This window comes from Lagopus leucura, unplaced genomic scaffold, assembly GCF_019238085.1.
Source record: "Lagopus leucura isolate 7727_CA_CO unplaced genomic scaffold, USGS_WTPT01 Super-Scaffold_100035, whole genome shotgun sequence".
Taxonomy (NCBI): domain Eukaryota; kingdom Metazoa; phylum Chordata; class Aves; order Galliformes; family Phasianidae; genus Lagopus; species Lagopus leucura.
This window is the reverse complement of record NW_024962284.1, coordinates 976,250-990,201: the sequence shown is the minus strand read 5'-3', so window position 1 is coordinate 990,201 and position 13,952 is coordinate 976,250. Positions and strand designations below refer to the sequence as shown.

Genomic DNA, 13,952 nt, shown 5'->3' with positions numbered 1-13,952 from the left:
TACGTCTGGGTGCTCAGTTTCTCAGGAATACCCATCATTCTGTTCAACACAAATGGCTTTTAAATTCTGGCTCAACCTGAATTACCTGAAGCTATGCAAAACACTGGAATAGTTTAATAGATTAACTAATAATCTTGCTGAGATTGATTAACAGATTAAATCCACCATATCAAGCTCTTTCTTGAAGTTGCATGCTTCAATTTTTAAATTTCATTCTTGACAGCACCTCAAACACAGTTCTCCTCCTTCCTGCCATGGACAAAAAATAGGTTTTTTAATTCTAAACTGCACAAACAAATGGAAGTTTGGGGCATTTCTAATTTGGTGACCGTTTTAGACAATTGAAAGGGTATGGAAACATGGAGCTTCAAGATAACTAACAACAAATATTCACATATTGACATAGAAATGTCAAGCTCATGTGACAGTTTACATTCCTTAGGAATGTTTTGGACATGAGTTCAGCAGTGGACTTGGCAGGTGGCTAATGCTCTTCATGCTGTATTATGCTTTGTGATGTTGAAGGTCATCAAAGAATAAAAGTAACCCAATGGTATGCTTACCCATGTATGGACTAAATAACTTTAGACTGTTCAGAAGTGAATTAAGAGGCCCCATGAAGAGATTATTATAGGATGTATATGAAGAGATTATGATGACATCTAAAACCACAAGCCTGTATGGCTCATTACTTCCCCGTGATCTAAAAATGCAATTAGAATCTAATGGTATTTTCCTTTTTATAAGAATAAAAGCCTTTAACAGCAATTACACACATTAAAGCACTCTGTGTAGAAGAACACTGCAATTATAAATGGCTAATCACTGAAAAGAAAAACATTTACCTTGGCATGCTACTATTTTATGATGTGAGGAATACGGACACTGAAATTCCCAGGAGCATAAAAGAAATTTTCCAACAAACCTTGGAGCTAACTCCAAAAAGCAGGAGCTATCATATCCTAACCTCCAGAAAGGTGTCCACACACGTGAAATGGGTGTCTACATCATCCTCCTTAGAGGAGAATCCTGGACAGCAACAATCAGCCTATCTTGACTCAAAGCTCTTAATGGAAAACAAGCCCACACCTTCCATGTGAGTTACAGGAAACTATTTCATAAACCACTGAAAATTATGTGTTTCAGCAAATCTGTATTCTAAGAGCTTTAGTGTACTGCAAGCATCCACCGATTTTTTGCTTTCATTTTCGAATGCCTTACTCGCGCTTTCCAGATATGGCACATTTCCAGAAATGAACAGCTAAAGGTTCAGAAAGATTGATTTAACGCTGCAAGATTTCAACAGCTTTCAAAACAAAATAAAGTAAAATCACACTGCCTCCCCCTCCCATTTAACATGCATAAAATCTAAGCACCCGCTGTCAGTAGCTGTCAAATAGTACTGCAGAAAAAGACTACAGTTCTACTGCATGGACAAGCCATGGTAGTTACATCCAGTCATGTCACAAAATTCCCATCTGAATTAATTGTTGCTTTTAAGACAAAGCTCAACTGAGTTTGTAGAGATAACCCTCAACAAAGGTTTAGCTGAACTGCAATATTTCAAAAAGTCTGTTACACACAGAATTTCCCATGGCTGCTGCTCTCTTCTGGAAAGAAAGAAGTGAAAAAAGTGCTTTTGATATACATGCAATAGCCACACTGGCCTGTACACTCCTGGATGAAGGGTAGGCACATGGTTCTCACCAATCCTGTTTTCACCCTCTTCCCAGAAAGTGTGTCCTAGAGGTGTTCAAGGCCAGGTTGGATGGAGCCCTGGGCAGCCTGGTCTAGCGTTAAATGGGGAGGTTGGTGGCCCTGCATGTGGCAGGGGGTTGGAGATTCATGATCCTTGAGGTCCCTTCCAGCCCTGGCCGTTCTGGGATTCCGTGATTCTGTGAAGCAGCCCCAGTATTTGCACCAGCTGCTTCCTCCACTGTGCTCAAAGCTGAGCACGGATGACTTCAGAAGCACACAGGGAGCAACAGACAGCTTTATTCTAGCACTTCACACCCTGATTTCCTTCAGCGTTTGCAAATGTCAGCTGGCAAAATCAATTCAATTCCTCATGTGCAGGATGAGCAAAGCCCTGCAACATTTCTTGTCTTTATGACAGAACATCTGTCTTTTATCTCTATTCATTTGCTAAGTTTACACACATTACCTCAACATACATCCAAGAATTTATTTTCATAGAATCCTTTCCCCAAGAAAGTCTCATCACTAGATTACTAATGGAATCTTAAAATAACAGAACATCTAGGTTATTTGTTTTCCAGTAGCTAGCTATTCCTCCATGCTCCTTTTACTGTCCTTTTCATTTCTGCTGTATTCTGTTCCAATTCATGCACTTTTGCTGCCACGAGATGCAGAAGATTGACTAATAAGACAGTTCACATTTGGAAGAAAAGGCCACAGATGAATGAAAGCTGCAAATTACATCCTACAGTAATCAGTAAGAGCCGATTCAAATGTAATACAGCAAAGGCAACCTTCTATCAGGAAGTGATGGCTCATGCCAAAGCAGCCTGCCAAACCAGGCAAATTTCTTTTCGTCCTATTTCCTCCTCCAAAAACACAGAGCTACTACTGTGTAAAGGGATCAGAATTACCAGAAGAGAGCTGACTGACACACAACATGGTGATATGAGTCTTATTTCCTTAGGCAAAATTCAGGATATGGGTCAGAAAGCTTGAATTGTCTCAGCAGTTTGACATTAAACTTGTCTGGCAATGTTACAATTAACGTAAAATAAGCCAAACATTTGTCAGGCCAACTGGTTTTGTTTCTCATGAATGCAAACCAACTTTGTGTCATGATTATATTTTTAAGTAAAATTCAACTTGCATAAGCCCTCTTATTTTTCTTTTCCTCTCTTCTCCTCAAGACCATAATTTATTACTGGCTTTATGGATTTATGACTCAGAACCAAAGTTCTGAGTATTTAATGCAACATACGGAGGCCATCAACTTTGGAAAAAATCAAACCAACCCATACTCACCTCCACCCCTCCCCCCTCAAAAAAACCCACACTTTTTTTCTTTTGGGCGTTTGCAGCACTCACAGGAAGCAGATTACCTTGCATGCTTCTTCAGTAACAATTTTATCTTTCTGAAGAGATGGATTACAATGAGGAATGAGTGTTCACAGAACTATCTGCCTAAAAGCAGCTGACAGTCAAGCTGACAAATCTGCATGTGAGAGAGAGGGGAACAAGGCAGCACACCAGTATGAAGACTTTTCTCTGAAACTGAAGAAAGTCAAGACTGAACCCAGTACTTGGCTTCCCTTATTTAGTAATCTTAGCAAACTGAGAGAAAGTCAAGAGAATTCAAGTTATCTCTTGAGCACAGCTGTAACTTGCCAGCTTTTAACTGAATGCCAAATGTAATTCAGTTACGGAGATGAATATTACATGCTTACGTCACAGTTAAATCATTGCTGTTTACAGGTAAGGAAGGTACTGAGTACCTTCCAAAATAGTAACTGTGGATTCACCAAGGAGGATGTTGCTACTTCATTAGCCTATTTTTGGGTATTGCCGTGAAACTAATTTTCTTCCCACACAAAGTCTGATCAGGCTGATTGAAAATGTTCTTGGAGGATCTCCTGAGTAGGATTTGTAGTGCACTCTGCTCTGCTGCAAAAGCAATGTTGCTGGTGCTAGATGGACAATTAATTCAGTGCTGGTTCAGGGGTGTGCATGTACTCTGAGATTCTGCCTTCTGGAGACAGTGAAGCACTGGCACAGGTTGCCCAGGCAGGTGGTGGATGCCCTGGCCCTGAAGACACCCAAGGTCAGCCTGGATGGGGCTCTGAGCACCTGATGGAGACATGGGTGTCCCTGTTCATTGCAGGGGAGAGGAGCTAGATGGCCTGTAAGGTCCCTTCCAACCCAAATGATTCTATCATTCTATGATGCTCAAGACTCCAGTGACACCATTACAAGATGAGACACAGGACATGAGGTTCCAGAGAAGAAAATTACAATTTCCTCCAAAGAAACAAGCATGAAAACCACAGGCATTACCGTTACTGAAGTGATGCATGTATAACAAGGAGATTTGAGTCTAAAGGGCACTCTGCCAAGTCACTGCGAGGAGACACAACTGGAATACAACACTGATCCATCTGTGTAAGTGCAATGACTTCGTTTAGGGTACTGAATTAGCTGCCAGACTAAGCCAATGATTTGACTCTAGCAGACTACAACAATTTGCTCTGTTTTCACCAGTCATATCCACCACCACTCTGCTGGAAAATTCTGCCTTACAGAGCTCAGAGCTACAAACTCAAGGCAATGAATGCTGTCAGACCATCTACTTACTGAATGGACACAAAGTCAGTAAATGTCATTGAAAAAATGACACAGTGCCTTACAGGACGGTACTTGGTATTGCATTTCCAATGCAAACACAGTTTCTTTGCAACATTTATAAAGATAAATCATGTTTCTGCCTTCAAATATGCTGCATGATTCTTGAAATTAAATTTAAATTGTGTTTTTTAAACACTTCTGACAACAGTGGAGGAAGCAAAACAAATGGAGCTATTCACCATGTGAAAATATTGAAGAAATCTTCAGTGGTCATTTTCCTTTCCTGTAAAGCTACTCATCAAAATGTCTTATTTTTGGATTAATTTTCTACTCCCCCTTGTCTGTGTCTGGCAAGAAATGAGAAAGCCTGTTTCACCACTGCCAGTTCTTCCTGAGGCTATCTGCTGTGCATATCTTCAAGGCATCAAGTCACAACCCCACTCCTAGTAAGGAAGGATTACTCCTTTACAGCATTCAAGAACCTTGCCTTCCTACTGAAAGGATACTTCCTAAAACAGACCAAGTTTTCAGGAGTCCCAACCCACCAATGCTATTTAAGACCCCACCACCTGGTGACCTTTCGTGGTCTTTGACATCAGGCTGAACAGTTCAGAGCAACAGAGGCTCAGAGTACTACTACAAACTTACACACAAAATTCAATCCGTGCTTATCACTGACATTTCCATACATTTTGAACTATCCACCTAGCACCAGTGTTTCCCCAGTAAACCGTGTCCCTTAGTACAAAGATACTACAGCTTTCTGCAAGGACACAGTTACAACTTATGATCTGGTTTCAAGGCTGAGAAATTACTACATTTAACTGCAATCAGATGGACAGAACAGTAAATCTTAAAAGAAGTCACAAAAGCAACAACAAAAAAAAAAAACACGTTTCGAAGTTGTAAATAACTGTAAAGCAGTGGGGCTTGTGGAGTCACTTGTAAGAAGGAAGAGTTACCGGGGATAAAAACGAGGTAAGTGGCACTGCTCTCAGCTATCATAGCATTTTCTTGTGAGAGGGGTGGATAGGAAAACGATAGGGCCAATGTGTTAAGCAAGAGAAAAACATTAAACATAGCATGAGGTTCTACAGAATCCAATAGAAAGCCTGTGCACACTGTTTGCAACAATTTTACAATCTAAATTTCTATGAACTGTCCAATCTAATGTTGCCAAAGAACAAAGCTACTGTTATTTACTTATCACAGTAAATAAAACCAATCAATTGCTTTTTTCTACATCACAGAGGAGGAGAACTAAATTTGAATGGCAATACAAAGAATGTCCAGGCAAATATTCTTGTTATTGGACTTCAGGAGTAGTGAATTTCATAAACTAGAGACGTGGCAAAGGAATCTCTCTGTATGACAAGTTACCCAGAAAAACACAATGGATGCTGAAAGCTTAAAAGTGATCTGATTGTCTGTACTGGAGTCAACAATTTTTCTTAAATCTCATTTCTGTTCTTGAAATACCATCAGTGCTCTGTTCCTTATTATAGTTCCAAAGAGGCTGATCAAGAATATATGAAGTTACTAAAATGATTTCCACTGACTTGAATTAGATTGAGATTGAAATCCAAGCAAGATTTTCACCAGGTAATAACACAAGCCAGCTCTAATGCGGGGAATGAGTTCCCCTTTCAAAGCATGCTTTAACTAAGTGTATTCTGGGGAGAAGTCAAACCTGCACACTAAGATTTCATGGCTGCTAGTATTTTACCTGTTTTTACCCAACTTTTAAGCATTCTTATTACAGATAAGTGTGTATACGAGAAATGATCAGAAATGATCATAACACAACTGGCACGTATGTTTTTCTGGACCGCCTACCATGAGTATGATATCCTGCACCCAGTGCAATCACAATAAAAATTTACTAGCCTCAACCACATAGAAACTAAAAACTGACTTGGCGAATGAATCATTCAATTTAAAAGTGGGTGAGAAAAGTAAACACCAAGAGAAAGCACTGCAAGGAGCTGTGTTTGCAAAGAACCACTCAACGCTGCGAGATAATCTCACATCTCGAGTTTCATAGAAAATCCAACTTCCCCTGCATAAAAACACCATTCAGAAAAACTAAGCATGCAAAAATTACAAGCACTTACCTTTTTCATTGCAACTTGTGGATGCTGGAAGAAGAACTCCAGGCTTGGACTTGTCATAATTGTTAAAGCTCTGGCTGCGGCGATTGTTGGTACTGACAGCACCACGAGTTTTTGTCTCACTGCCTGCAGTGGACACCCTCGTGGTCGGGCCTGGCAGCCTGACAAAAGAATTACAGTAAGATCAGATATGTGAAAAAGCACTATGAGAGACAAACTATGGAATACCATGCGTAAGATGAAAAGGATCAATATCACAAACATACATTTTTAAGGTCTTGGTCCTTACCAGAGAACTAATGGAAAAATCATCTGAGATGAAAAATGAATCACAAACAAGCTACAATCTGAATTGCTTTATATTAAAAGAAAAGAAAAAAAAAAGGAAAAAAAAAGAAAGAAACAAGATTGTTAATCAGATACTTTAACAGCTTTCCTTTCAGCTCAAAAAAACTTCAGGACGCAGTCTGAAATCCCTGTCTAAGCTGACTAATACCAGATTTGGCAAAAGGAAGAGTTGTTTCTAATGGACTCAACAGAGAACACACTAAGCTGTCTCCTCTCAGTAAGGTGATACAATCAGACCCTCTCTACACATCTTTTGCTTGTTCCATTAATGGTCACTTGCCATAAATCTTGTGAATCAAAAAAATGCAGTGCAGTAATAATACCAGCGTAAAGTTAACACTAAATGAGACATTACTGCTCTTAAACCAGATTGTTGAGCAGAGATACACTTATTTTGGATGTAACATGGGGAAGTACATTACATCTGTGCTCAGTGGCCAGCCCGGCAAAACATTAACTGGCTTTAATTTGCGCCCATTAAATCACACAAAATGTAAGTCCATGCTCTTAGGGCAACCACATCAGTGAGCAGGTATAAGTTTCTGCTTTAAATGGATAGAGGATGGCAGCAAGCTGTTTCAGGGATGGATTTTCCAGCATTTCCTTAGCCCATATCGAAAAGATTTAAATGTTTACCTAGAAAAAAAGGTAGTTAGGATTCTGGAACTAGCAGACAGGAAAGGATACTCGTTTCACATTTTTCAGGCAAAAAGGGAAGGGGTAGAATTTTCTGAAAGTCTGACAATTGGGAAAGCCACAGGCACTGCATCTCAAAACAACCCGTGTGCTTGAGTTTTTCAAAGTGAACGTTAATATACACAGCTTGTGGGTCTGAATGTACACAGCTTGTGGGTCTGCACTGTGTTTTGCGTGCTCACAAGAACATGCTTCTATGTTCCAAGTAGATGCAACATTGAAAATTGAAAGGCTTGCTGGTTTCTCAATATCCATTCTTAAGAGAATTAAGAAAACAACTCGTTTTAAAAAGCAACACCATCACATTATAGACTAAAAGATAGGACCAGTTCATGGCATATAAAGAAGCAGTGAAAGGGCCTTCTTTGTGCTCTCTTTGTATTTTCTGTAAGGTGGAATCTCCCTAAAACTGACTCTGCATGGAATACAAAAGCCAATTTAACTTAACATGCGCTGATAGTAGGCTGCAATGAAGAAGTCCCAGTTGTCAGAGTGAGGAGATACAGCAGACCAACTCCCTGCTGTGCCTATGGGGGTGCTGTGCCTATGGGGGGGAAGAAGCCAGGAAGGAGACTGGCAGAGCTTTCAAAATTAACTGGCTTCTCAGAGTCCAGTGAAGAAATAGGAAATAGGAAAAGAAACATGAAGGAAAAGTACAGAAATGTCAGCAGCTGCATGCACATGCTTTCAAAGCTCAAAATGGGATAAAACATAAGGGCATCATTCAAATACAAAGCAAAAAAATCTTTTACAAACTCAAAGCACCACGGACCTGGCACAGCGTATCATGGTTCTGAGGTTTATTTGGCCGAAGACTTTAGGACAAACCCTCCATTTAGCCAGGAAGAGCAGCCTTTTCCAGCACTGGGGGGTGCTAGGAAGTTGTCCTCGGCTGTACAAGTTGCAGCACGGTGCCATGGAAAACACCCCAGGGATGCTCCATTCTGCACACAGACCACATGGAAGGAGCAGCAGTGGGGAAGGGAAGGAGCAACCTGAACATGGCTGCCAGGCTCTTCCTGAACACTTGGAAAGCAATTCATTAAGAGTTCGTTTTACTGAGTAGGAACTGAGCTACAAACACACAAGATATCTCAGCTTTGGCTTTTCAGAAGGACAAAAAAAAAAAAAAAGCTACAGGCAGGGCCAAGTGGGGCAGCAAGGCCTGCAGGCTGGCAGGGCCTGTGAAAGGCAGCCACACAGGTTTTGCGAATCTGTCCTATTTTAAAGGAATTAAAGCTGCCTGAACTGTGTGAGCACTCAACAAGTGGCAAGTTGGTGAGACAATAGTGTCATTGCCATTAAAAAACACATGGAGAATGAAAAACGTGAGAGTCAACAACAACTCTTGAGTGAGATATCACTTCTCTCACATTTTTCTCTGTAGAAACTGTGTGCTTTTAGCGCGTATTTTTGGTGTTTGGCCAAGACATTTCACAGCAACATCTGTGAAATCTAAAGCAAAATCTAGGTGCAGGGTGATGTTTCCAGCTTCTTGCTACTAGAGAAAGGTACTGAGCCCAGGCCATAACTGTGACCCAGAAAGAAGCACAGAATGATAGAATGGTTTGGGTGGGGAAGGACCTTAGAGACCACCTGGTTATAACCCCACTACTACAGGCAGGAATACTGTACTGATGTGTCAGGGCAGCAGCAGCCTGGCTCTAGCTATTTCAGTAATGCAGAGCTACATGCAGCTCACACAGATGGGTGCAGCAGGGAGAGAACTCCCAGAACCATGTTTTGTTCTCAGAAACAAAAGCTTATAAGGGTAAGAAAACACAATCATTCTCTTGCAGGCCTAAATGCATTCCACACTTTGAAAAACAGAAAGAAGTTAAAATTCGCCCAACACTTCCATGTTTCAGCTGCTGGTAAAATGCCTAGTTACAAACGAGGAGGCAAACATTTTCAGCATGAATCCTAAGCATGCAATAATACTGCAAAAGGATTATTCATGCTTCGAGGAAGATGAAGAAACGCTAACCTAGAAGACTTTTTCTGACCAAGAGTGAATCGGATGATTTTGCTTTGAGATGAGTCCCTGGGAGATGCACTGTACGACAGGAAAGAAAAAGTGGAAGATATCATTGAGCAACAACTTTCTTTTTAAAGCCACTGCACTTAGTTACCAGTTGCAGGGAAGAGGGAGTTTATGCTCTTCGCCTAAGCGTAATTTCAGGCCAAAACTGTTTAAAATCTGAAATCAATTATTTTTATACAGTATGATAGAAGATGTATATAGATGCAGTTTTGTGTGCAAATTCACATTTTTTTACTCTTCTCAGTTTTTTATTATATATGATTTCTTCAGAATCTGTGCATTTTCAGCTTATAATATACCATATGTTATATTTCACATTCTCATGTTAAATAATTTTAAATTTCTTGAAACCCAGCACAAACCATACAATGGACAGAAAATACCAAAGCCATACTGAAATGATCCTATGATTCTGGTCATGTTTTTTTGTCACAAAAGTAACAAAAATACATTCCAATGTCTCCTCATTTGATGATGGTTATTTCCTGTACAAGCTTATACACGCTGTAACAACGTCGTGCTTTTCAATTACGCAAATAATTGTTTCCACTTAAAATGAGCATGGTTCACTATGAAAAACATAGGAAAAACTCAAGGAAAGCCCGAACAAGATCTGAGTAGCATCTCTCTTGGAAGGCTTCACTTGATCTGTCTGTATTCCTCACAAAGCAGCACATAAGCTAGCGTTCATCTTAGTGAGTTATTTTAACACAAATCAGCCTTAACTTAATTTGTGATGGTTTGAAACAAATAAGCCTTTAGCAGTAACTGTGCAAACATGACTTCAGCCTTTCATCCTGCCCACTAAAATACTCACTCTGTTAACAGGGGTCAGATAAGCAGGCTGCAATTGTAATCACAGTGCTACTGCCTGTGGCTTTTATTTTAACCTGCAAAGAGCTCCATTAGGACTGAAAACATTCAAGGCACAAACACTCCCTCTATTCTGATCTAGGAGAGCCAGAGAACACCAACAGTGCCATTTTTTTAATGTAAGCCAGCAACTTATTTTTGATCATTAGGCCTAGATTTGATTTTGAGTGTCACCAGCTGTGATGAGTTCTATTTCTTTTACCACGGTTAGAGCCTAACACCATTTCTTAATGAGGAATAATACTCTTGTAAATAGAGAACTCTAGGTTGGCCTTCACACATCCAAAGTATGCTCTGTAACAGCAATAACATAACACGCTTTGAGAGTGGAAAGAAATAGAAATGAATAATTAGAAGAATGCCCTTAGAAAACACTGTGGTCTTGCTGGTATTCTACATTCATTGAACTGAGCATTTCTAACACAGAGAACATATTTAAGCACGTGTTTTGATTTCCAGAGGTGTGAAGTCAACTGCTACCCAGCATTCCCCTTCCAACACCTCATTCTGGAGAACTAAGGAAAGCAGGCTTTTGAAGGCCTTTAAGAAGAAAACCAAACAAACAATGAAAAGACCAGCTTCAAAAGAAATTTCCCCACCTTGACTGCATTTCTGGTTGTGCTTTGAACGGATGCTGTACAGCTTGCTGGGGCTGTTGGCACTGAGTTTGGAGCGAAGCTGGCACTTGCTGCTGCTGCGGCCCAGCCTGGCCCTGAGATGCAGGCCCTGCTTGCAGGGACACAGAGGGAGCTGGCTGGGACAGATGGTGCTGTGCTGTCTGTTTCTGTGGCTGCTGCTGCTGTTGCTTGTATCGAGACAAACTGAAGAAGAGGCCCAGGATGGCCTTTAGATTCCCATTCCGGATTTCTGTAAGGCAATATACAAAAGTCACTCATCAGCCGCCAGCAGTTGTTTCTTTCTGACAGAGCAGTGGATTGGTCACTGCGCCCTTCACAATGCTGTCAGGACTCCATTCCTCTAGGATACGGCAGACTTCTGCAAACCTCATCAGCACTGCTGCTGACTACCAGTTAGCCAAATCTTCAAATAAATAAGTGATTTCTCCCATGCAGTGACAGCAACGGATGCTGGCCATTTCTGCTGCTTTCTGCATGTTAGCACCACTGCACTTAAGAAGTTAATTCCTTTAAATAATCCCTTTAAAGTAAATCAAACAAACTAACCAACCGATCAAAAAATACCACAACAAATGTATTAACATCACACCGTAAATGATTTCATAGTCTTAAATTTGCACGAGCAAGTGAAACCAATCAATTACCATGCTGCATTGTATCATTTCTGGAATACCAGCCTAATTGTTTCCATCAAGATCTGGGCCAGCTTATATGTCAGAAAATACTGTTACTGTGAATTGTATAAGTAAATAAAAACCATCAGCTGGACTTTTGCCCTCATGCACAGACCACCTGAGTTAGCTCTACTACATGGAGCAGTGCAAGACGGATGAGAAGGACGTGCAAGCCCGGGGCCAAGCATAAAGGCGAGACTTAGCATTCAGATTTCTGTTCCCAGTTCTGAATGAAGGCTTGCTTCACCTTGTACTGGGCTCTGCTCTATCCTTTATTCCCTCTCCCAGCCACTTTTCATCTTTTCTGCGTAACAAGCTTCTGTTTTCAATCCTGACTCCTTACCCAGCAAATACCTAGCTCACGTCTTAAGAGTTTGCTCCACTTTCTGTCCTAACTTCCAGCTTTGGCCTCCTTGCCTTCTTAAATCTCAATCTAATTTTCCTTCCCAGCAGCTAATCTCATTTGTTTGCTTCCTCCATTTTGTTCTGGCCCATACTCATCTCTAGTCACTCTTCACCCTTTTCCATGTGGTCCTGGCCGTTACCCAGACCCAGGGCATTTCTCTCCCTTCCCTTCTCTCTGAGTTGATTTCTCCTCCCCACAGCCCAGTACCTCCACATGCGCTCTGCCACCACTACCCCCATTCTCCTCTTTACATGAATATCAGTCCCAGGGCCTGGGTGAGAAGCCGTTCCCTGTCTTCCTTAGTTTTCTTGACCAAATTAGTCACTTCCTGGGTAGCGGGATCCCCTTGCTTCCCCTGCTCACATCTAACCCTAACCCCTGCACAGTGTCCTAACCCCAGGCCTGACTCCTCCCACTGGCACCAACATGAGGCACTCAGCTTGTCTAATCTGCTTGTGTTTGTCAAGGGAGGACACGGCATGGAAGGAGACAATAAAGCAAAATAGACACAAAAGACAGCAAAGCACAGTGAAAAGCATCTTATCTTCAGTAAAGAACTCAGTTTACTGATGGAACCGTCAGGAACGTATCACTTAATCATGGGGCCATGACTAAACAGACCCAGGAGCACCAGGAAGCTGAACTGCACAAACACAGGCCAGAAGATAAAAGGAACTCCAACAAGCCTACACGTGTAGACTTAGCAAAACTCCATGCAACTGGAAACAGGGTCCTGATTTCACTGTGAAGTGAGAGGTGACTAAAACAACAACTTCACCTAAAACCCATGCCCTTCTGTGGCCGTGCATGGGAAGAGAAACCTGCTTTTGGCATGTTCAACACGACAAAAAACAATAATCACAAGAAAGCCATGTTTAATGAGTTTCAAAAGCAGCAGCCTCTCTCCCTCCAGTTTTTAAGTAACACATTTCAAACCAGACTTCTAAAGGCAGCCCTCTAAGTGACAGACTGAGGGAATTCACCTGGCAGCTTGCCCCTGCCCTTTGCACTAAAGGAGAACTTCAACCCCACTGTGTCCTGCGGTCCGGATCTGATTCCTGCCTCCCATTTTGAAGAAAATCCATACAAATCCACTCTCTGGAAACTTCCATGCTGTCTTATGTATAGATTTTTCATGCGTAGAGATAGTGAACGTGAACATTTTGCGCAAGCCACTGATGGCTGGCCACTGAGGAATTCTGCACGCAGTCCCCCCCAACCTGTCTTCATTCACAGGTGAGAGATAATGGTCTTCTCTATTTCCACAACAACATCCCACACAAAATCTCCACAGAACACAAGCCAGAGATGCTAAAAAAATAACTTGTCAACCCAAAGGAATCTTAATAACACACAGGCTTAGTGCAGTAGAAGCAAAACCTGTTAAGATGTAAGTGCCCTCTCAGGTACGTGTCAAATAGCACTGTGGGGTATTTGTGCTGTGGAAACAAAAATCCCAGCTGGAACGGGCTGCCCAGGGACTGAGTCACTGTCCCTGGAAGTGTTCAAGAAGCATTTAGATGTGGTAATAAGGGTTTAGTGGGGAGATACTGGTGGTAGGCAGATGGTCAGACTAGAGGCTCTTGAAGGTCCTTGCCAACCTTGGTGAGTCTGTGATTCCAGAAAGGAAATAAAATGGATTTACTGCAACACTGCAGAGTGGATACACTGAAATCCATTTACCTACAGAAGCATGTTAATTCCAGAGGCAAAAGCCTAAGTTCAACAGAGGTAGTTCCAAAGTCTAGCAAGCTGTTTTCTTTCATTGCTTTATGGTCTCATGATCTGCTCAGCTGATGGTTATCCAGCTAATCTGTTACCCAGAGGAGGTGCAGCCTCTAG

The 13,952-nt window shown here is 41.4% G+C and overlaps 1 protein-coding gene across 11 annotated transcripts in view; it reads right to left on the bottom strand.

The window, feature by feature from the left end:
- Window positions 1–13,952, bottom strand: part of NAV2 (neuron navigator 2) — a 319,464-nt gene that overhangs the window by 111,742 nt on the left and 193,770 nt on the right. For 8 of the 11 annotated variants that reach the window (XM_042882665.1, XM_042882658.1, XM_042882659.1 and 5 more), the window contains 3 exons: window positions 10,992–11,259; window positions 9,463–9,531; window positions 6,435–6,592 (listed from right to left, as the gene is read on the bottom strand). In XM_042882665.1, the coding sequence (XP_042738599.1) occupies window positions 6,435–6,592; window positions 9,463–9,531; window positions 10,992–11,259 (495 nt within the window). The remainder of the gene's footprint in view (window positions 1–6,434; window positions 6,593–9,462; window positions 9,532–10,991; window positions 11,260–13,952) is intronic. The other 3 variants (XM_042882667.1, XM_042882662.1, XM_042882663.1) reach the window with 1 other exon arrangement.